Here is a 21,854-nt window from a genome sequence, read left to right as displayed (position 1 = left end):
AATAATTCCCAGATACTCTTTCCAACAAGTAGGCATAATTTGGCCTTTTAAAAACCTATCGCTTATAATTTTTCTATCATTTAAGTATGTTCTTTGTATTCAAGCCAGTACTTCCTCAGATCCATCCCAAGTAATCTGTTGTCTTCCAGCCCCTCTCATAACTGCTTGCTTCGTGGGCCTCAGTACTACCCACTCAGCTTACTATGAATCCTTGGTGGGTTGCCCCACAGTAGAGTATGGATAGTGATCTATACAATCCCTTTAGATGTGTCTGATTACATTTTTCCAAATGACAAAGTAAACTTCCTCTTGGACAAATTTTGCTGTATATCTTAACGTCTTCCCTTCCTCCTCTCCTCTTCTAACTTTTCTCTGCCCTGCACACTCTTCTCTTTCCAATGTCTGCCTGGCCTGTCATTTTTAAGCAAATATACTACTCAATTCTTTTCACTATCACTTACTAGTATTGGTGCCTCTCATCCACAGTAGATCCCTGTGCTATAAATTCTCCCAGCACTCAATACATCTCACTCAAAGTATTTATATGGCCACCAGGGAAACCATACCCAGATTTCAGCAGCAGACAGTAAATATGCATCTTTCTCACTCATGCAGGTCGTGATAATGCGTGATTACCACCACGACAACGTAGTTGACATGTACAACAGCTACCTTGTTGGAGATGAGCTCTGGGTGGTTATGGAGTTTCTGGAAGGTGGTGCCTTGACAGACATTGTCACTCATACCAGGTAAGGCAGATGATTCAAAGTACTACTACAATAACTACTTCCATGACTTCTTCATAAATTATTAACACTGTGCATTCAGGGACTACAGCCCCCCAAAGAGCTCATTACTAAGTCATGTATACATAGGCCATTCATTAAATAGCATCCATCCTACACTCTGAATGGATACACATTGACTCAATCTCAGAAGCCTACAACAGAACTTCTCATCACTTACATGGAATTTAGGTTTTTTTCTCCTGAGTTACCACGCCATGTCCATCTGCTAACTCCACCATGACCATCTGAGGACAAAAGGGACAGGTAGAGGATCAAAATTTTATGTCACTGTAATAAACCTGTTAGAAAACCAAAAATTTTCAATTCTAGTTGAATACAACTTCAGTGCCCACAGTATAAGACTTCAGGGACATGCATGAATTTGCACTAATTACATAAAAGCTAACAAATGTGGTCACTTTCTCTGGACTGATATTGGGCCCCTGGAATGTTCAGTGCCAGGATTAATATTCTGTGATAATTATATCCCAGGGACTTCATTTCCTTTATTTGGAGATTTTTCTAGGTGAGGTTAGAGACATACAAAAGTGCTCCAGTACCCAAGAAAGTGGAATCTCTTGAACATCAGAAAGCTGTACCTAAACCTGTCTTCATCCTTAAATGTTATTTCCTTTCTAGAATGAATGAAGAACAGATAGCTACTGTCTGCCTGTCAGTTCTGAAAGCCCTGTCCTACCTTCATAACCAAGGAGTGATTCACAGGGACATAAAGAGTGACTCCATTCTTCTGACAAGCGATGGACGGGTAGGGTTTGCATGTTGGGTCCCCTCCGGTTTGGTTTGTCAGCTTGCCTGTCATGGGCATTATTCTCTTAAGAACCCTTTCTCACAATTCTAATTTTTGTTAGTCACACATCGCCCACTCCACTTCCCAGAACTTGCAAAGAGGAAATTGCCTTCCCTCTGTGTCATCCTGTTACTCAGAATTACCAGTGACCTGAAATTGATGGCGAATTTGTATCCTCCACAATGAGAGTGGGAAGTAATGGAGACTATGGGAATTTCCTTTTATCTTTCTACTGCATTCATGTTTTGTTAAATGACTTTGACTTTTCTTTGGCTCTGTCCACTCTCTTCCTGTGAGTATGCCTATCTTCAAAATCTCCAAGTCCCTGGAAGAAACCGATGACCAATTCTTCTTGACAACTTTGGGGAGATTTTATTTAAAAAGATAGTTTGCCTATGTGTGAAAGAACGTAAGAAACAAGCCAAAAAGATGGGTATGGTATTCTGGAATAGACCATCATTGTTATTAACCTGGTATGAAGAGGTTGTGAGGTTTGGGGCTCCTGGGCAGGAGCTACGATCTTTGGTAGAAGCCAGGATATCATGAGTTTGCCAGATGAAGCTTAAGAATAAATACCCATCTTCACTCTGCTCCTTGCTTCCAGTCTCCAGGAAGCCATCAATTTAGTCCCTGCATGCTGGTTTCTGAAGGCTCAATGGAAGAAAAGGCATCTAGATTTATCAGGCAAAGAGAAAACATTTATCAAACTATGTTTTTGACACCCAGAGTTCTACATCTCTCATCAACATAATCTATACAGGAGATTGGGTCAAAGTACAGAAGTCAACAGATCATAGGATATGTGACCACAAGAGATGTGGCAAATTTTCATTCCCATGGAAGCTTTAGTGAGAAGAGACTTGACACATAGACTCTCACTATATGGGACTTTCTCACTTCTCTGAAATTCTCCCCAGAGGAAATAAGCTTGGGAGAAAGGAAGAAGGCATTTCTTCATGGTATCTGGCTTTTATAATCCAGAAACCTCAGGGAGACGAGAAGTGTCCTTGTCACATCAGAATTTGCTGAAGAATTATCAGAGATGAGCTGGGAGAAACTGCCCACTCGTTTTGGCTCGTCTGGTTTTATTTTTAAAAGTTTAAGTTTTTTATAGATTGATTAATAAATTTAGCAAAGTGGAGAGGAGAAAGATGACTCATAATCCTATTATCTCTTTTTCCACATTTCCATGTATGTGCATATATGGTGCGTGATTTGAGGTTTATGCATGAGCAGTTTTAATTACTGATTTTGTCATTACTCCAGTTAAAACTTTTTTTTTAAAGGAGCAGTACAAGAACATGCATAAGTTTGCTCTGTTTACAATAGACCACTCAATACTAAGTGGCTTGAAACAGTCACCATGTATTTGTTCAAAAATGCATGGGTCAGTATTTCATGTTTCATCAGCTTCAAGACAACTGGCCTCTGCTCCACATGCCACTCCTGCAGCTTCCACACAGTGAACAGCCTGTAGCTGATGGTCTCCATCATTTACTTGTAGTTGCTGGCCTTCAACCAGCCTAGAGTGCATGTCCTTCTGGTTCAGCTCTCTGAGCAGTTTTCACCAAATTCTGAAGTGACGTGAACATTATCCATCTGGCTGGGGTTATCTCTCTACTCTACGTTGAAAGTCAGACAATTGTAAGAAAGTAATGGAGACCATCAGCTGCAGGCTGCTCACAAGCTGCCGATGGTCTCTGTCCTGTTTGTAGCTAGCTGGTTTTCAGTGGGGGTATGGTGCTAAAGGGGTCATGTGTCTCCCATCTCCCTGTAAAGTAGCCCTGGATAATTCACATGCCATACGTCACACTGTTTCCAAAAGTATCAAGGGGTCAATCCCTTTTACAGATGCAATGCACACATGCATTGCAGCCCTCACCTTATATCATCTTAGCTAAAATAGGCCACACATTCACACGATCCCTGTTTCAAGGGATGGAGAATAGACTGCCCTTTTGTTTTCCGGCATGCACATATACCTATCATGTGCCTTTCATATTCCAATGTATTTGTGTGTACATGTGTGTGCGTGCATGTGACAGCTTAAGTCTGATGATTGGAAATCTTTCTTAACTGCTTTCCCCTTTCATTGAGGCAAGGTCTCTCAATCAAACCCAGAGCTCACTGATATGACTAGTCTAGCTAACCAGCTTGCCCTAAGGCATTCCCCATCTTCACCTTTCACATGTTGGAATTACAGGAAGGCCATCATGCTCAGCCAGCATTTATATAGGTTCTATGGACCTTAACTACAGTCCACAGACTTTGTGGGACAAGCGCTTTAGTCTCTTTCAGCCTACCCACCCCCACTAGCCTTCAACAGCTCCTCTTGATAAGAGAAAGTACAAAGTCACACTATAGAGGGAGGCAAGAGAGAATACATGTCTATACAGAAGTATGAGAAAAAGGTCAAAAATCCTTTCCATATGACTCAGGAAGCACATATGTAAGGCCCCATGAACACAAAACATATGGAGCACTGAAGAGGTCAATAAATCAGCTCTAGGAGTGGTATGTGCAGAAAGAAAAGCAGGACAGTTTCAATCCACGATTCTCTCCCTGCATCTGGAGGTTGGTCACAGAGCTTCTCTTTCTGGAAACATATCAGATTTGAAGTCATTTGGGGGACTAAAATCATGGGACATTGTTTAATCAACTTAATTAAAGATTTTTACCTTTGTTTAATATACAAGGTTATTAAACTACCCAGTTTATATCCTCAAAGGTAGAACCTGTATCTCAAACATCCCTATACTTCTGTGGACTCCGAAGAGCCGATAAGAACAGAAGCACTGTGAATGTTCCTGGTCTTGGTGATTTGTTCACATATTTATTTTCTGAACGTTTATTATGTGCTAGGAAAATACAGGTCCAAAGGATGAACAAGAAAGTACTTACTTCATTAAGCTACATCATTTGGCATGTAAGAATCTCACTACAAACATATAGAAGTATTAAGTAAAATGCCAATTTTTATTGATCCTTACCAGGGAAAATAGTTTTTGTGGGTGAAGTGCTTGAGGCACAAATATGAAGATCTGAATCCAGATCCCCAGGGCCCACATAAAAATCTAGGCGTGGTGATGCCTCATTGTAATCCCAGAACTGGGAGTGGAGATAGGAGGATCCAAGGGGCTTACTGGTCAACCGGGCTAGCGAACTGGTATGCCCCAGGTTCTGTAAAAGATCCTGTTTTAAAAAATAAAATGGAGACCATTAGAGTGAGTCACCTGAGGCTGACCTCTGGCCTCCTCACTTGCACACACATAGATATATGTGACCTCTTCCCACATATCCATCCCTACATCACAGACACAAAGGAGAAATCAACTATTTTGAAAAACGTTAAACAGAAGATGGTATGTGTGAGGATTTCTATAATTAACTTAAGCAAGCAAGGAGAAAGAAGCATGATGGAACCAGAACTGTTACAGAGAACAATCAGAGCAGGCTCCTGGATGCAGAGACAGGAGGTTGGCATGGGAAGAGCTTGCACTGTCAGAGGTGATAGGGTCCCAGGAAGAAGGAACCACCAGCATGCTTACTGGATCTTGTTTCCTGATGTATTGCTCAGAATGCATTCCTTCCCCTCACAGAACACTACAGAGTATTGTTTCTAATGGGCTTTCCAGTCTCTACCCAGGAATGGAGTTTAAAATAAGAATAAATATAAATAAATGGAGTGAAAGAAACAAGCTGGATCACATAGCTCAGTGTGCTACTTAGGGACCAGTAAACAACAAATGAATGACTTTTTCCAAACTGGGATAGAATTCATGCCCATGACCAATAAATAAATCTATTCATTGAAAGGGAATGCACAAAAGTGGGCACTAGGGTCAGTCTCTTCTTTTTTAACTATAAACTGATTCCCACATGCTAAAACTTGGGAGATTTCCCATAAACTTTCAAATATCCACAATCCTTGGAAAAAACTCAGCCCGGCAGCACCGTGCCCGAATCTACACACACCAGCAATGTAAATGTCATAATAAGTATGACCACACATAGTACATGCTGCTAGAGCTTCAGCCAGACTTTTGTGGAAACCTACCTTTCTTGATCAACAGCTACACCCTCAAATCTTCCCATCTGCATCTCTTTGCTGGGGGGTGGGGGGCTTCTTGGTCTACTTGGATAGACCAAGCTAGACCTTGCAGAGAAGTACCATTCTCCCTCCCCAGAAGTAGCCCAAAAATATCCAAGCAGTAGGGTATATGTACCCTGACTTACCTCATGGAATGACTGTGAAGGCCTTGTTCTATGGAGACTCTCAAAGATCCTTCACAGAGTAGTCTTAGTTGTCCACAGTATGCTCTTGCTTGGTAGCTAATTCCTGATCAGCTGTTCTTCCTCTCCATGTTACATTTATCTGTCTCATTGCCAGGGTTTCTAATATCTTCAGATAAGTGACCTGCCTGAATTCTTTCCTTGGGATATGTTTCAAGGGAAAGCACCAACTAATGGGGCGTTTATAGATAATATAGAGTCTAGGCTCATTCCTTATATGACTTCAAAGAGGAATAAAGGTCAAATGACTACAGATCATCAATCAGTGTCATATGACTACTCCACCCCATCACTACAATGTCACCAACATTCAGCAGGAATCCAGTGTCTCCTCACCAAGGATGTACCCTGGTGTATTATCTCTGGCTGCTCATTTAATGGATTGGTATTATTAGCTTTGTTACCTTTGACATTTTTATCTCTTAAATAGCAGTTTACAATGAACAGATGGCTTAAAGATAATCACACCAAGGCTATTTTTAAATAAAGAGTAGTTTGGGCATATGAAATAGCTTTACTGTCTCTGAAACTTGCCCTGATTTCCATCTATGAACCCTTCCTGCCGGCTCTCAGAGGGAGGATAGCTCCATGTAGGAGGTATCACAGGAAGTCCTAGGATAAGCTTCCAGCTTTCCTTTAACAGTGTGATAAAGCTTAGGAAAGTGTCTTTCAACTCTCTGTTCTCTGTCTAATGGTAGAAGAAATGAGGACTCTGCCCCTCTGAGTTAATGTCTATGATCGACTCCCTTTCCTCTTGGAGATGGTGTTTGATGACACAGAACTTAAGCAATGCTGATTTCCCCATTATCAAACTGGCTCTTTCTATTCCTGACCTCAGGGTTTTGTTGCTGTCCCTTGCCATTGCTCTCAGGAAGGCAGAAGTTCTCAGACTTTAGTGAGCATCAGAAACCAGTAGAGAACATGAAAATAAAACCAATTTCCTGGATCCTGCCTCTGGGGTGATGATTTAATCAGGCTAATTGGTACCCAGAACCCTTCATTACTAACAAACTGCCAAACAATACTGAAGTTACATACTTTAAGTGCTATTGCCTTGTAGAAAGCATCCAAGAAATATTCACAAAGGAAGACATCTCTGGCCATAACCCAAAACATGAAGCAAAGATATAATTCTCCAGTTTATGCAGTTTATGGAACAGGAAATTTATAATTCATTTTTACATCTACAACTGTTCTAGAATGGAGTTTCTTTTGCATGTTCCTCTACCTTGCATATTTTTGTAGCCCATTTCCTGGACAAGATGTGTTGGAGATGGCTGGGATAGTAAGTGAGAGAATAGCTCCATACAAACCCAAAACTCTGAGTTCCTTGGTGTGTTTTGTAACACATTGCATCTCCCTTGGCTGGAGGTAATGCACTTCCTCCTGTTTTCTTTTTTTTCCAGCATAACTGCGTTAAGGAGATAGGGTAGTTTGCTAATAACCACACGATACAATTCCATCTAAAACAATCCTCAGCATGAGCTGTGTGACTTGCTTCTAAGATCTGCCCACAGCGCTTTATTATACTTATTACTTGAGTTCTCTTTATCTACTTGAGACTTATTTGGACAAATGTTGTGTGCAATTATGTTTTTTTAGAAAACTGTCTTAGATGAGTTGTTTTTTTTTTTTTTTTTAAATCACACAAAGGCACTTACATTCCTGCAGAAGAAGAGTGGGCCTAACTTCCAAGCATCTAGTTTCAATTCCTTAAGTTACACATTTTGTCAGGGAAGTAATTATTAGGATGCCAGATTTTGAAGGATTTTGTTGTTTTTTTTTTTTCATGTAATCAAAGAGTGACCCACAATAAGATAGTGAGATTGAAAAGTTCATGTCCCCAAATGTTCAAAATGTCCTTCTTAGTCATTCAAGTTTCTGATATGTGTAGGCAAATGAAATGTATTGCCATAATTGTGAGCATCAGTCTTCAACCTATATGATAACAAGAAAAGGAATAATAAATTCCTTCTTTAAGAAAGGAAATTATAAGCTTTAGAAACAACTAGCCCTATACCAGGTATATGCACTCAAAGGCACATAAACACACAGAAAACACATATATGTGCACAGAGAAACATTACAATGTCCTAAAGTTTACCCACACTTCTGAAAAATGTTCTACTTGCTAGATTCCTTTTTTTAATTTTCTATTTTAATTTAATCAATTAGATTTAAGCTGTTTGAATAATGTAAACATTGTCAGTCAAAATTTAACCAAATTATTACAAAGTGTAACTGATGTCATTAAATTTTAAACACTGGTTCATTCCTCTTGCCTCCTACCTCCCATCTTTCTTGTGGTATCCTCCAGGACCATGAAGCATATGATATGTGGGTCCTTAGGGAGAGGGAGGTAAAATCCACCGTCTTATTCTTCTCTGGTCCTTCCCTTGGTCAACCTAAATTCTCCCTATATCTAGCCTGGTGTCTGGGAATTACTTGGTCCATAGAGGGCACCTCTGCAGCTTATCGGTGTTCCAGCCCCAAGTGTAAAGCGTTTCTTTTGGCTGGTCAAGAAGTGTTCCTACGCTCCCACCAAGATTTGAAAGAAACTTGTGGATACCATGTCCAAACTGTGATGTGTGCAAACCTACTTCTACCCACACCCTGGGTTCCTTTCTTGGGGCATAGCCAGGGATAATACTCAATTGGTTTTCAGGAGTATATCTAAAAGATTGTAATATTTTCATGGTAAATGTCTAAAGCTACTGTTTCAGGCCCTTAGATTTATCCTTAATGGTTCCAGTCCTTCCTCAGGATTTAATTTAACCTCATTAGAAATGGCAGTCGTCCATCTAGACTCTTGATCCTAGTTGACATAGAAACAAAGATTCTTAAAGGTCTTCCCTCAATAGTTTGTGCAGACACATATGCTACAGACAGTCTTGAAGCCTACTATTATTTATAGGGGAGATTGGAAATTAAATACTAGAAAGGAGTAGGAGGCACAATACAACATCAGAGAGTCAAGGTATTAACTCCACAATGAATGGCTCAAGGTATTAACTCCACAGTGAATGGCTGGTACCAATTTCTGTTCCAGTTGCTCTGTTGCTGTGATAAATACTATGGCAAAAAGCAGCTTAATGGAGGACATTGATTTCTTGCCTTATGCTTGTAGTTCCCAGCCCATCATTGAGAAAGCGAGGGAAGAAAGTCAAGACAAGTACACTGGGGCAGGAATCACGAAGGAACACTGCTTGTTGCACACTCTTTGGCTTTCTTTCTCATAGGCTTATGCTTAGCTATACTTCTTCCATAGACGAGGACCACCTGTTTAGAAATAGTACCACCACAGTAGGCTGCCCCCACCCTGCATCAATTAATAATCAAGACAATTCCCTACAGGTGTACTCACAGGCCAATCTAGTCAAGGCAACTCCTCATTTGAGGCCACCCTCTCAGGTGACCCTTGGCTGTTTCAAGTTGACAATAAAAGGTAACTAGAACATGGAACGTATGACCTCATAATAATATTTCCAAAAAAAGAGTATATTTTAATGTATTGCACACACACAATTTAATTAATAATAGACCAAACTTTAAAATAGACTTAAAGGCTTTAGAGGGTGAAGAGACTGCTTAGTATGTACCATGCCTGTGGAAGCATGAGGGCCTGTGTTCAGATACCCAGCACCTCCGTCCATAGCTGTACATGCCTATCATCATAGCACTGGGTGACAGAGACAGGAAGATTCTAGCCATTTAGGGAGCTCCAAATTCAGGGAGAGACTTTATCTTAAAAGAGGGGAATGGGTAAAGAAACATACGACACACTGACTTCTGGTCATGTGTACATATGACAGTGCACACACAAACACATATCATTTCATTATAAAACTTCCAATGGGTCGGGATCAAGCGAGCGACTGAAGCGCAACCCGCCGACGCCGCAGCCGCTGAGGGCCCCGCACGGACCCTCTGCCTCTGTGTAGAATGAGCCAAGGAGACTCCAACCCAGCAGCTATTCCACATGCCGCAGAAGATATTCAAGGAGATGACAGCATAATAGGTTTGTTCTGGACTGTAAAGACAAAGAGCCAGATGTGCTGTTTGTGGGAGACTCCATGGTACAGTTAATGCAGCAATACGAGATATGGCGGGAGCTGTTTTCCCCACTTCATGCTCTTAATTTTGGAATTGGGGGAGACACAACACGACACGTTTTATGGAGACTAAAGAATGGAGAGCTGGAGAACTTTAAGCCTAAGGTCATTGTTGTCTGTGTAGGAACAAACAACCACGAAAATACAGCAGAAGAAGTAGCAGGTGGGATTGAGGCTATTGTACAACTTATAAACACGCGGCAGCCGCAGGCCAAGATCATTGTACTGGGTCTGTTACCTCGAGGTGAGAAGCCCAACCCTTTAAGACAAAAGAATGCCAAGGTGAACCAGCTTCTCAAGGTTTCCCTACCGAAGCTTGCCAATGTGCAGCTCCTTGATATAGATGGGGGCTTCGTGCACTCGGACGGTGCCATCTCCTGCCACGACATGTTTGATTTTCTTCATCTCACGGGAGGGGGCTATGCAAAGATCTGCAAACCCCTCCATGAACTGATCATGCAGTTGCTGGAGGAAACACCGGAGGAGAAGCAAACCACCATTGCTTGACTGGCCCATCAGTGTTACAGCATCCCGCTTCCTCAGATCAGTTAGACCACTGGCACTACAGAATCCTTTCTTAAGGCACTTTGCATTGTATAATGTTCCTGGATGCTTGGATATTTGAAGGGGAGGAGGGATTTAAATTGGTCCTGTATATAAAGGTTTTGTTTGAGAGGAGAAAAATTAGCCAAGGAAGATTCATTTGAAACCAGAAGGGGACTTTTTAGTTGTTTATGACACATTTGTAGAATTATCACTGTTTTTCCTAGGACGACATCAAGCAAGAGTACAATATGAAGATTCTTTTCTTGGCGCTTTTTTCTATGGATTATGTCATGTGTGATAATTATCACATCCACTTGGCTTTAAACTTAATTTTGGTCCAGTTTTAAGGTTCATGAGTTAGTATGTTGTGTTGTTTTGTTTGATTCATGTATCCTCAGTATTTTTATTAACATATAGCATCAGATTAAACATGCTTGTCACTCCAATATGGGAGATGCTATAGTTAAAAAAAAAAAAAAAACTTCCAATGGAGCTATACGATTATGGTTGAAAAAGAAGGGGGTGTTTGTTGTCTTAGACAAATACTGTACCACTTAGCTAAACTCCTAGTCAAAACCAAGTTCAGATAGAGAAGGGAAGAATATCCAACACAAGTAGAAAGAAAGAAGTAGGCCCTGAAATCAGAAGTCTAAGGGATAGAGCTCACCTAATATGTAAGGTGGGTGTAGCTGAAGGAGAGCCAAGAGAAAGGCTGAGGGAAGCTCAGAAAAATATGAATAACAGCAAGAGATGATTTGTACCCCAAAAAATCAGGATATTTTTGATCCATAGCATTCTTAACTTCTGATGGTCATTCGTAACACTGCTAATCAGTGCTCAAAGTGCCCACTTTCTTGGGTTCTATTGTCAATAACAGGTAATTTGTCCATTAATGTTCTGTCCATAAGACCGTCTGGAGTGCAGCACAGGTCATCATGACTAGGAACTGTACCTTCCAGCAATAAACTGAGTCCTGGGCATTTAGAATCCATATATCAGCAGGTGTCTCAGTGCAGTTTGTTCTGAAATATGGTCTCAAGAGCACCAGAGTTCTGTGCAAGGATTTTCAGAGCACTTTCATGATGGCAAAGATAAATAATATGAGTCCTAGATCTAACCACTTTAAATGTCTGACAGCCAAGTGAATGCTGACTCTCAGTTTATATACCTAGATTTATACCTGCATAGATGTTCGCATTGGCAACTTTGATTTCCATGGGCAAAGGAGCTAAGCAAAAAAGAAGGGGAAGCTGACACTGCAGTGTTAACTCAGCAGCCTAGACAAATGGAGGCCTTGCACTATCATAAATACAGATAAAGATGATGGGTGTTTGAGTGATGTTATGGTCCATAAGGATCTAAATGTGTCCAACACCAAGAGTCTGAACTGCAGCAACATGAATCACACTTCTACAGAGAACATCTACTCTACTACACAAAAGCATCATCTGTGGTGTCATTGTGGGTTTGAGAAATAATATTGTTAGGGATATACTCAACTTGTAAGGATTACCTGTGCTTGTCCTATAATTCCGTGAGAGATAAAAGCTGCAGGAGTTGAAGACTGATAGGAAAGGTTCTAGTAACTTCTTTCTTATCTCTGAGTCCCAGTAGTGAGTATGAATGAATCTCTTGGTCCCTTTCTTTCAGGTCTGTGTATGTATGTCTACTCCTGGTAGGTGGGTCTGTGCATGTATGTCTACTCCTGGTGGGCGGGTCTGTGTATGTATGGCTACTCCTGGTGGGCGGTGCTTTCTAATTATCCCTTTACTGCTTTGCTTCTTCTCTCAGATAAAGTTATCTGACTTTGGTTTCTGTGCTCAAGTTTCCAAAGAGGTGCCAAAGAGGAAGTCACTGGTGGGAACCCCATACTGGATGGCACCTGAGGTGATTTCCAGGCTACCTTATGGGACAGAGGTAAGTAGGTACCAGCCAGAATTTGAGGTCAGTGGGCCCTGAGATCTGCTCAGAGGCACAGTGTTCCTGATCAGTAGGTCTAGGAGTTAAGGGACTTCTGACTCCATTGATCCACACCATTGGGGATCTACTGGCTTAAAGTAGACTGTGACAGAAGGAACACTGGTCCTACTGGGGACATTACCACCATCTTTACAGAGTGGCTTTCCCTGGAGTCTTACAGGAAAGTGGGCAGGGGATCGTGGAGTCAGTAAAATGTTAGTCCCACACCCACTGACAAGTTGTCAGGAAATATAACTGGAATACTTCAGAAAGGGGAAAGAAGTGCAGAAAGTTCCACAAAGAAGTAATATTTGCATATAATAGAAATATAATAGAAAACCGTGTGTGTATAATGAATGAAACATTCAAAGTACAGCATAATTTCTATTTCTTCTAGAGAGAAAAGAAAACCTATTATGGCATAGAATATAAAAATGAAGGAGGGTTAAGTAGAGGCTTTCTAGGAAGGGAACAGTGTGTGTAGACACTCAGAGGCAAACAGAGATTTTCCCATAGAGCTTCCGTGCACTGTGCCCTAGATGGCAATGGCAAGTGACTTGTACTGATGAGGGAAGATTGGCATCAGAAAGAAGCCAAGCTCTCTTCTCCTGCTCTTCTTCCTGTGGTCCTGAATGAGGACCTGCCTTGTTTTTCTCACTGTGGTCCCCAGAGATAAATCAGTGACAGTCATTGCAAGAAGTAGAGGAAGGATGCAGAGGACAGATAAAAATGCAATAAGGACATCGAGAGAGATGACTAGAGGGGTTTACAGAGCCACTGCCCTAGCCTCTTGTCCTCCAGCCTGCGCATTCCTTACTCAGAACTGCTTGCCACTCTGCAAATAGCTTATGAAGCAGGATCCTGTGTGGGTTCATTTAAAATAACAAAAAGCAGAAGAGGTAGGCTCCAAAGTGGGTGGGGAGGGAACACTGTGAAACTTAGATTTGTAAAAGTATGGAAGTATACTCCGTGTGGAATCAGGCAGCTTCTTGAAGAGTGCTTTAAACATGTCAGAGAGTTTCCTCGATTTCTTATGTCTAAGTGTAACTGTCTTCTGTAGTCTCATAATGTAAAAGTTTGTATTTTTTTCTTTCCTTTTTTTAATCTGGCCTGGTCAGGAGTTAATACAGAACGTAACAGGATAAAAATTAAAGCTCTAACTTGAGAATGGTAAATTTTCATTTCGAATGAACTGGTAAGAGCTTAACTAGAGTCATCTTTGAGAAGCACACAGGGCCTAGGGAGATGGATTGCCCAACAGTTGAGAGAACATGCTGCTTTAGCAGAATACCTGGGTTCATTGCAATGGGTTCATCCCAATACCTACATTAGGCTGCCCTCAACTACCTGTAATTCCAGTTCCAGAGGCTTTGACACCTTCTTCTGGCCTCTGAGGGCAAACCACATGCACATGCATGCGTATACACACACACACACACACACACACACACACACACACACACACACACACAAATATTCCTTTAAAAGAAGTACATAAACAAATGACATTAGCATAAAGAGTGAAATAGTTCATCATGTAAAATTGTATCATAAAGTTTGAAATTTTTAAAATTAATTTGTCAATAAGCATAGGTTTTCTGGGTTTCATGCCACAGTCCAAACTTCAGAATGTTCTCCATTCCTGACATGACTAGTGAATTGTACCTAACAGGTGGACATCTGGTCCCTTGGGATAATGGTGATAGAGATGATTGATGGTGAGCCCCCCTATTTCAATGAGCCTCCTCTGCAGGCCATGAGGAGGATCCGGGACAGTTTACCTCCAAGAGTGAAGGACCTACACAAGGTAAGAATTACCATCGGATCTTTTAGCCTCTTTGTTCATTTAAAGACTGGCATATCCAGCTCGCTGGCTCTAATTTGGCATAACTTTTGGATTTAGTCATCTCGATTCAAATCTATGTTTTACTGTGCCTTTATTGGGCAAGTGACTCCATACCTCCTACTACAAATTTTTTCCATCTATAAAAGGAATGTTGCCAGCTTTTCTCTCAATGGACCACTAAGAGGTGAATTGAACACTCTAATATGCCCTCACTGAGTAACTGGTACCTGCTGGGGACATCTAAGTTTTAGGGATATTGCAGCACAAGCCTCAGATTTCTTGAATTTTGTAGGGCTTGCATTCTAAGGAGAGAAGAGGGTAATACAATTTACACAAATGGTTTAAAAAAAATCAGTGCATGCTATACAAAAGCCAACGTACTGTGAAGAGATAGCATGTACAAGATGAAAGATAGGAGCGTCTTTCCTGTGGAAAGACAAGGAAGTCCTTTATGGAAAGATTTACCTGGGCCAAATGGAAAGAAGGCACTAGTCATGCAAAGATGTGGAAAAAAAATATTTCAGACAGATGGAGCATCAGATGCAAGGACCTGAGGCCAAGGAAGAAGGCTTATATGTTGTAGTAACACAGCAAGGAGACGAGGTGTTGAACATTTCAGAGAGATTTCATAACTAGATTATGAAGGGAGAAGAAAGGCCCACTCATATCAAGGACCAATGAGTATGGTTTTCACATGTTCCAAGACCTAATGACTGGGACTAAGCCACAGGTCACGGTTGTTCCAAGAAATACCCTGCTAGCTCTCAGCTCCCTGGAAGTCTTGACATTTCAAGGTCAAGCCCAGCCTGGCCATACCTCCTTCCATCTGCTTTATAACAGAAAAAGCTCAAGACTGCCTTTTACAGGAGAGGAGATTGGAATGGCAGAAGCCCCCATTTCATCTTACCCCTTAATGAAAAGAACTCATAAAACTGTTAGTATAGTTTGTACAGAAATGCAGTAAAAAGGAAACCATAAGAAATCAATAAGAGTTTGAAACTTGTGCTGGGGTGGATTAAGATTAACCAGTAAAATTTAACTAAAAATGAATTGTGTGGAAATTACCCCACACCCAGTAGAGATGAGTACTATGGGATACACAAAGATATATTTATTCCTAATGTTTAATAGCTGGGAAAATCCCAGAATTGTTTCCCAAGGAATAAATAATCTGTGGAATAATTGAACAGCGAATGCTACACAAAAATGAAAATGGTGAAAAAAGTGAAGAAAGAATCAAATAAATGAAACATTGAGTGAAAATAAGTCAATGAAAATTGGCAGTATTTATGTATATATAATACATTTATGATACATAATATATTTATGTATTACATATGCACATGTATGTATATATGTCTGTGCTTGTACAAAACTATATCTGTATAGCATTCATATATTTATTGTACACATATATATGTAAATAATTATATGTTATACACATATATAATTCTGTACAAAAACTAAAGGCAGATAAAACTATCATATCCTGTTAGCAGTAAGATACTCATTACCTCTTGTTGGACTATAGGTAACGTCAAGAAGAGAAGCCTGAGGCACCCTCTTAGAGTGGTAGAAACATTTCTAGATCTCAACAGAGATAGAGAATGAGCAGACGTCAAAATATGCTAAAGTCAATCAGGACATTCATTTAATGGTGCTCATCTCCAAGTAACTAAGATAGACATTAGAAAAGTCAACTTTAGAAAAATTAAAGAGTAATGTCCATGTCAACCAACCTGAAAGAAATTCATTTCTCTCTATGAAGAAAGCAGAGGTGTCACCTCTGAGCATTATTTCATAGTCTTGGTTGACTCTGTCACATATACAACCAACACCGATATAATCCCGACCCAACAATTGCTGTCATTTCTTACCATCATTATTTTATTTAATAAATAGTTACTCTATCCTTTACCCTTATTTCAAACTTTAAAAGCAATTACAATGATGATGTATGCTTTTTCTTCCATATCTTTCTCCTTCATTTCACATATTTAAAGTCATCAATGATGTTAGTTGGGGCATTATTTCAGGACAGAGGGTTTGGCATTTGTGTTAGTCCTCTGTATGATGTCTGTTTCTTTTCGCAGGTTTCTTCCATGCTCCGAGGATTCCTCGATCTTATGTTGGTGAGGGAACCCTCTCAAAGAGCCACAGCTCAAGAACTTCTTGGACATCCATTCTTAAAATTGGCAGGTCCACCATCTTGTATCGTTCCTCTCATGAGACAATACAGACATCACTGAGAGGATTCACACAGGATGCAAAGCTAGACAAAGACATAAGAATGATTCGGGAGAATATGAGGAAACCCACAGAACATGCAAAGACCTGTGCTTTCTAAACCAGCTGATTGGTGGAACAGTGTGATGACCTGACCGGCAGGGTTCGACAGACCAGGGCATCTTCTAGTGTCTTAAATAATAGGCATCTCTCCACTGACAGCTGGCATGGTCATTTGGAGCATGGCTTTAATAAGTCATTATTATACATTTTCAGCCCTTCTTCCAGTGAATCAGAAGGACTCAGTACAAACTCCGTTACGATATATCCTAGCCACATGCAGGGTACCACATAGGATTTTCTATATTGAAAGAATACTTTTCTGGCAAAAAAAAAAAAAAAAAAAGATAAAGAAAGGAAGAAAAGAAAATAAAAAGCACTTTTTTTCTTAATGGTAGCAGTGTAATGTATTTTGCAATGAATTTGTAACTTTTCTGTACGATAGTTTTGATAATTTATAGTACTTTGATGTCACGTAGCCATTGTCTCGGTTGAAGTAATACTTGTTTACTAGCAGGAGTTTGAACAAAGCCTTTCCTACTTTTTTAATCCCTTTCAGAGAACCAACGATTCTTTAGGAACTTTGAATACTAAATGACCCTCAGTCACCGTCAGCTTTAGCAGAATATCTTTCTTAACTTAACAAGTGTCTTATGTAGTGGAAGAAGAGTTAGGACGGATGGTGATGGTGTGGACACTTTGCTTACCCAACCAAATATAAGGAAATAAAATTTGAGCCACAGAATCGCCGAATGATTCCTTGAGATAATGCTAAGTATTTTGAAAAATTACATTTTCCTTCAAGGATTCTGGTAACACTCCATTTTTTTTGTAGAGCAAGATATTTCCCTTGATGCCCACCTTCAAATAGGCATGGCATCCTCAGTGGCCAAATTTCCCTCCCAGGGAGTAATATTAGCGCTGGGATCTTTGGATTCAGCTCCCCAGGTAGAATGTTTCAGTGAGACCATGGAAATACCAGGCTCACAAAGGGAGAATGAACAAGGCAAGTTGTTTGGTTTTGTCCGTCACTGTTTCTAGGACTCTGTATGCTAGCGCACCAAACTCTCGTCTGTATTTACCTTCATGCCACAGTATTTATCACTGTTATTCATGTATTGTGCGGAAAGTCTGAACGGATGATAGAGGACGAATTAGCAAAGGGGTACTTTACCAAGTATGGTCTAACTTCAGTGGTGACCATGTTATAATGTGTTTCTGACATAAGGAGAGTTGTGCTGCTGTCTCGATCTTCCTGAATGTTGATAAAAATGAATGACTACTACAATACATTTTGTGTTGCTTGTTGGATGAATTTGCATGTTAACTGTAGGCCAATATAGATTTGCCTTTAAAACTCTGGAAGCGCTACATAGTCATCATTAGTTTCTATTAATTATGCATCAGACAAAAGCCATTTGTTACCAAACTGGAAAACCAGAGGCTTTACTTAATGGCTTTGCATACTGTAACAAATATGAAAATACATTTGTGAAGATACTCTGGTTGCTCTAAGCATAATTAAGAATTTTTTGTAATTAATAGGTTGATAATTATTTATTATAATTTAAAAGGAAAAAAGGCATAAAATGACCTTCTGCTGATTAGCTGTTCAGTTTTTCCCCAAACTGGAAATGCTTTACAATAAATAGAATCTATAACTTTGTTTTACAAAACACAGAAGATCAATGTTTTATGAAAACTGTTAAGATCTTATGTGAGAGTAACGGCGATCTCAATCCCCAAAATGGTAATCCTAAAATGTCACAAAACAGTGTCATAATTCAACCAGGACTATGTAGGAGAGGAAAGAGAGCCAATCAGAATCACTTTAAACCAGAATCAACATTTAAAAATTCATTGCAAAATCTGCAGAAATAACAGATTTTGGACTCAAACAATTTTTGACAGTGTAATGGAAATTTCTTTCTGTAATTTTCTTATCATTGGGCATTTTTTACAGTATTCAGTGAGTTTACTAAATGTTACTGTAGCTTAAAGGAATCTGTGAGCAGCGAGCATTGGCAGAAGCTGCACCACAAATAAAGTAAGTGTTTGCCTTTTTCCCACCGTGCTATTGGAGAGACTTGTCTTCTGACTTCATCTTATTGAGTAAATAGGGATGGTGTGGGTATGACCTCAGGGGTGCAAATGAATTGGTTTAAATATGTTATCATGATTGTCATATGTTATATAGTTATCATGATGTTTCAAACTGAAGATGAATATTCCTACCCTCCAAATTACCAGTTGTGCAAGAGTATAATACAGATACTCTATTTAGAAAAGAATATTAAATTCTGAGAAACCAGGTTCAAGGAAAACCAGATGGAGAGCTAAGGACCTCCATCTTATACCACGGAAGTTGAGCTGATTTGAGGCATTTTACCAATGAATTTCACTAAAAAGTCTTAGCTACAGAAGGAGCTCTTGTACTCTGGAAGGGAATTCAGTCCCTTCATCACTACACTGAGCCCTTGAAGTTGAAGAAAATGTTTGTGTCAAAGAGCCCACTTCTTGCCTAGTAATTTGAGAAGGTAATCTTCATGAAGTGACCTGAGAAAGAAAGATGAGGGACGACAAGTTCATTGTATGTCAAGAAAGAGAAAGATGGTGCAACCTTCCACAGACAAGCCCTCGGGCTTTGTTGTAAATGGAAGAGGCATTATGTTTGTTTTCTTGCCTGTGTCTGGCAGAACATGGAGAAGAATTAAGGAACATGTTAAACTACTTTTAAAATGTAATGAAGACCAGGGAGATGACCAATTAGAAAGGACACTTGCCACCAGGACTGGTAACCTAAGTGACATTCGTGGAACCAATGTACAGAGACAACTGACTCTGGTAATTTGTCCTCTGACCTCCACATGCATACCATGGTGCCATGGTGCTACACACACACACACACACACACACACACACACACACACACACTCACAAGGGATTTTTTAAAGTAGTAAGATGGATAGCCACAGTGTGCATTGGAGGGAACTTTAGGGAGAGATGTCTTCTTTTCTGCAGGAAAAGAGGTCAGAGTGACACTGAAACTGAACCCTAAACAAGTGTATCATCTACATAGCATCTCTTGTAAACAACAGAAGCTGGAGCCTTCAAGCAGAACCGAAATGTATTTTGGTAATCTTCTCTCCTTTCCTTCAAAAGCATCTCATGTTAGATATATAAGCAGAAGTTTGCCTACTTACAAGTCCCCGTAGATTTGGCCATGTCACCATCTGAGACCCCATAATGTGGGGGAGATGTAGGAGAAAGAGGGACTAGAATATCATAATGTATATCCTACCATGCCTCCTGCTGGTCTCTATTTTTCTTGTACAAAGTCATCCAGTTCAAGGGGAGATGTGTTGGTTTTGAATTGACATGAAATTGACTCTTTGAAAACCGTAGTAGGTAAATGGAATAGGACATAATTATGTTTGGGTTCCTGTTACCCACTTAGAATATTCACTGGCAATTACTAAAAATAAAATAAAACAAAATAAATCGTTTCATGAAGCTAACATATCAGAATCAGACTCCTTGGTCAATTTAATGAAAGAAATAGATAATGAAATTTCAGAGAAAGACAGATTGTATCTGGATATCAAATATATAAATAGGAAAAATCTAGTGAAACAGACATAACACAGCATAAATGGAACGAATGTACAAGGAAGACTATCATTATGAGCATGCTGATTTATGTTTCAATTTTCAGATTTCATTATTTGGGTGTGGGTTATACCAAAAGGAAAGCCTAAAACAAACATTTAAACACATTTACTTGTAAATTAAAACTATTTACTTGTGCAGTGACCCTGGAAAACTTTCTACCAGAATGAACATTCAGAGAAAAGCAAATACAATGTAACAATTTCCTTTCAATTGAAACATTCTTTCCTGAAGTAGGAAGGGAAGTTTCTAAGACACAGGAAACTCAGAAGGCTCAGGAATCTCCTCCCTTCTGCTATATAAGGAGCAAACAATTACTGGGGAAGAGGAAACCATTGTCTTCTATAACTTGGCCAAGGAACAAGAGTTCTTTTTGTGAGCCAGTACCAATACTAGGTGGAGCTTTTGGTGAGGCCCCTGTCTGAAATAATGTCACCATTTCTTGAAGACTCAGTTGGTGGAATTGCTTTTGTCTGAAGTCAGTTCCCTGTCTGAGGCAAATTGAAATTTATTCGTTTACCTCTCCCCAGGAAAAGTCGGGCAACATGATGAGCACCCAAACAAGAACCAACAGGATTCAATGACATGCACCTGAGGCTGGCTGGTCCAATTAAAGGTGCAGCATCCATAGGGGTAATCCCATAATGACTACCTTTCCTAATGCCCTCCTAATTAAGGGCAAAGTCTACCATTTTTCTGAGCTCAGTGCAAGGTGGCGAAGTCCCTTAACCAGCAAGGTTTCTTCTTCTCTGCCCTTGTCTGGGGAGCATGAAACTCAGGCACCCTCTACCTATAGCATGTCACATAGCCTTAGTGAGATTTTAGATTCAGCTTCCTTTCTCCCCAATAAGAACCTGTTCAGCAAGCACCTCCAGTTTGCTGGAATTCCTCCCCATGCTAATGAGTACCTTAGCCTTCAGCCAATGACATTTTGCCTACCCTGGATATTCCTACTGCCTTCTCCCAAAAACTATATCGCCCTTGATTCACTCCAAATAAAGTTGATCTGTCCCCAAAACTGGTCCCCATGTGTCATTATTACTGCTCATATTCATGGGCTGTCCAAAACCCTGTTTGTCAGCTCTGCTTCCTCATGTGCCAGTGGCCAACAACGCTGGTGAGAAGGGACTCCCATGTTTTCCCTGTGTGGTAAGGGATGCTATCGCTTCTTGGCAGCAGTTCTGTAGTTTCTGCCATGAGTGGTAAGATATGTAACCAAGACTAAGCTATATGAGGGTGGAGCATCCTTAAGAGTTCAAGGGTAGTCAACCTTATCTGCATAGCTTTTTCAGCCTTCTGCATATATGGTGCATGTCTCTGTAAATGTGATCTGCCACATGACTGTGAGGACATCTCTAAATATGGCTGACAGAGGATATGCTGAAGTCCCTGAAAGTAAACATATAGACTGGAATTAAAAGCAGGCCACGGAGATAGTTTCATGGTCTTTGCTGTGGGCAGTAAGTCGTGCAACTGAGAGTCAGCTATATCCCTTATAAAATATTTCCTCAAGTAAGAAAAAAATACAATAGGCAAAATAAATGTAT

The 21,854-nt window shown here is 40.1% G+C and overlaps 2 protein-coding genes across 2 annotated transcripts in view; both read left to right on the top strand.

Moving 5' to 3' along the window:
* Positions 1-16,984, top strand: part of Pak5 (p21 (RAC1) activated kinase 5) — a 301,988-nt gene extending 285,004 nt beyond the window's left edge. The window contains exons 6-10 of the mRNA XM_021192487.2: positions 616-749; positions 1,428-1,554; positions 12,339-12,464; positions 14,179-14,313; positions 16,446-16,984. Coding sequence (XP_021048146.1) covers positions 616-749; positions 1,428-1,554; positions 12,339-12,464; positions 14,179-14,313; positions 16,446-16,601 — 678 coding nt within the window. The 3' untranslated portion in view covers positions 16,602-16,984. The remainder of the gene's footprint in view (positions 1-615; positions 750-1,427; positions 1,555-12,338; positions 12,465-14,178; positions 14,314-16,445) is intronic.
* On the top strand, positions 9,752-10,993 carry Pafah1b2 (platelet activating factor acetylhydrolase 1b catalytic subunit 2). The gene is given in 2 exon segments (XM_021192489.2): positions 9,752-9,895; positions 9,898-10,993. Coding segments are annotated over 2 exon segments (675 nt in total). The 5' UTR covers positions 9,752-9,831; the 3' UTR covers positions 10,509-10,993.
* Positions 16,985-21,854: the final 4,870 nt, after the last annotated feature.

This window comes from Mus pahari, chromosome 3 (assembly GCF_900095145.1).
Source record: "Mus pahari chromosome 3, PAHARI_EIJ_v1.1, whole genome shotgun sequence".
Taxonomy (NCBI): Eukaryota; Metazoa; Chordata; class Mammalia; order Rodentia; family Muridae; genus Mus; species Mus pahari.
Note: the sequence above shows the minus strand (reverse complement) of the source record. Positions and strands in the feature narration are given on the sequence as shown.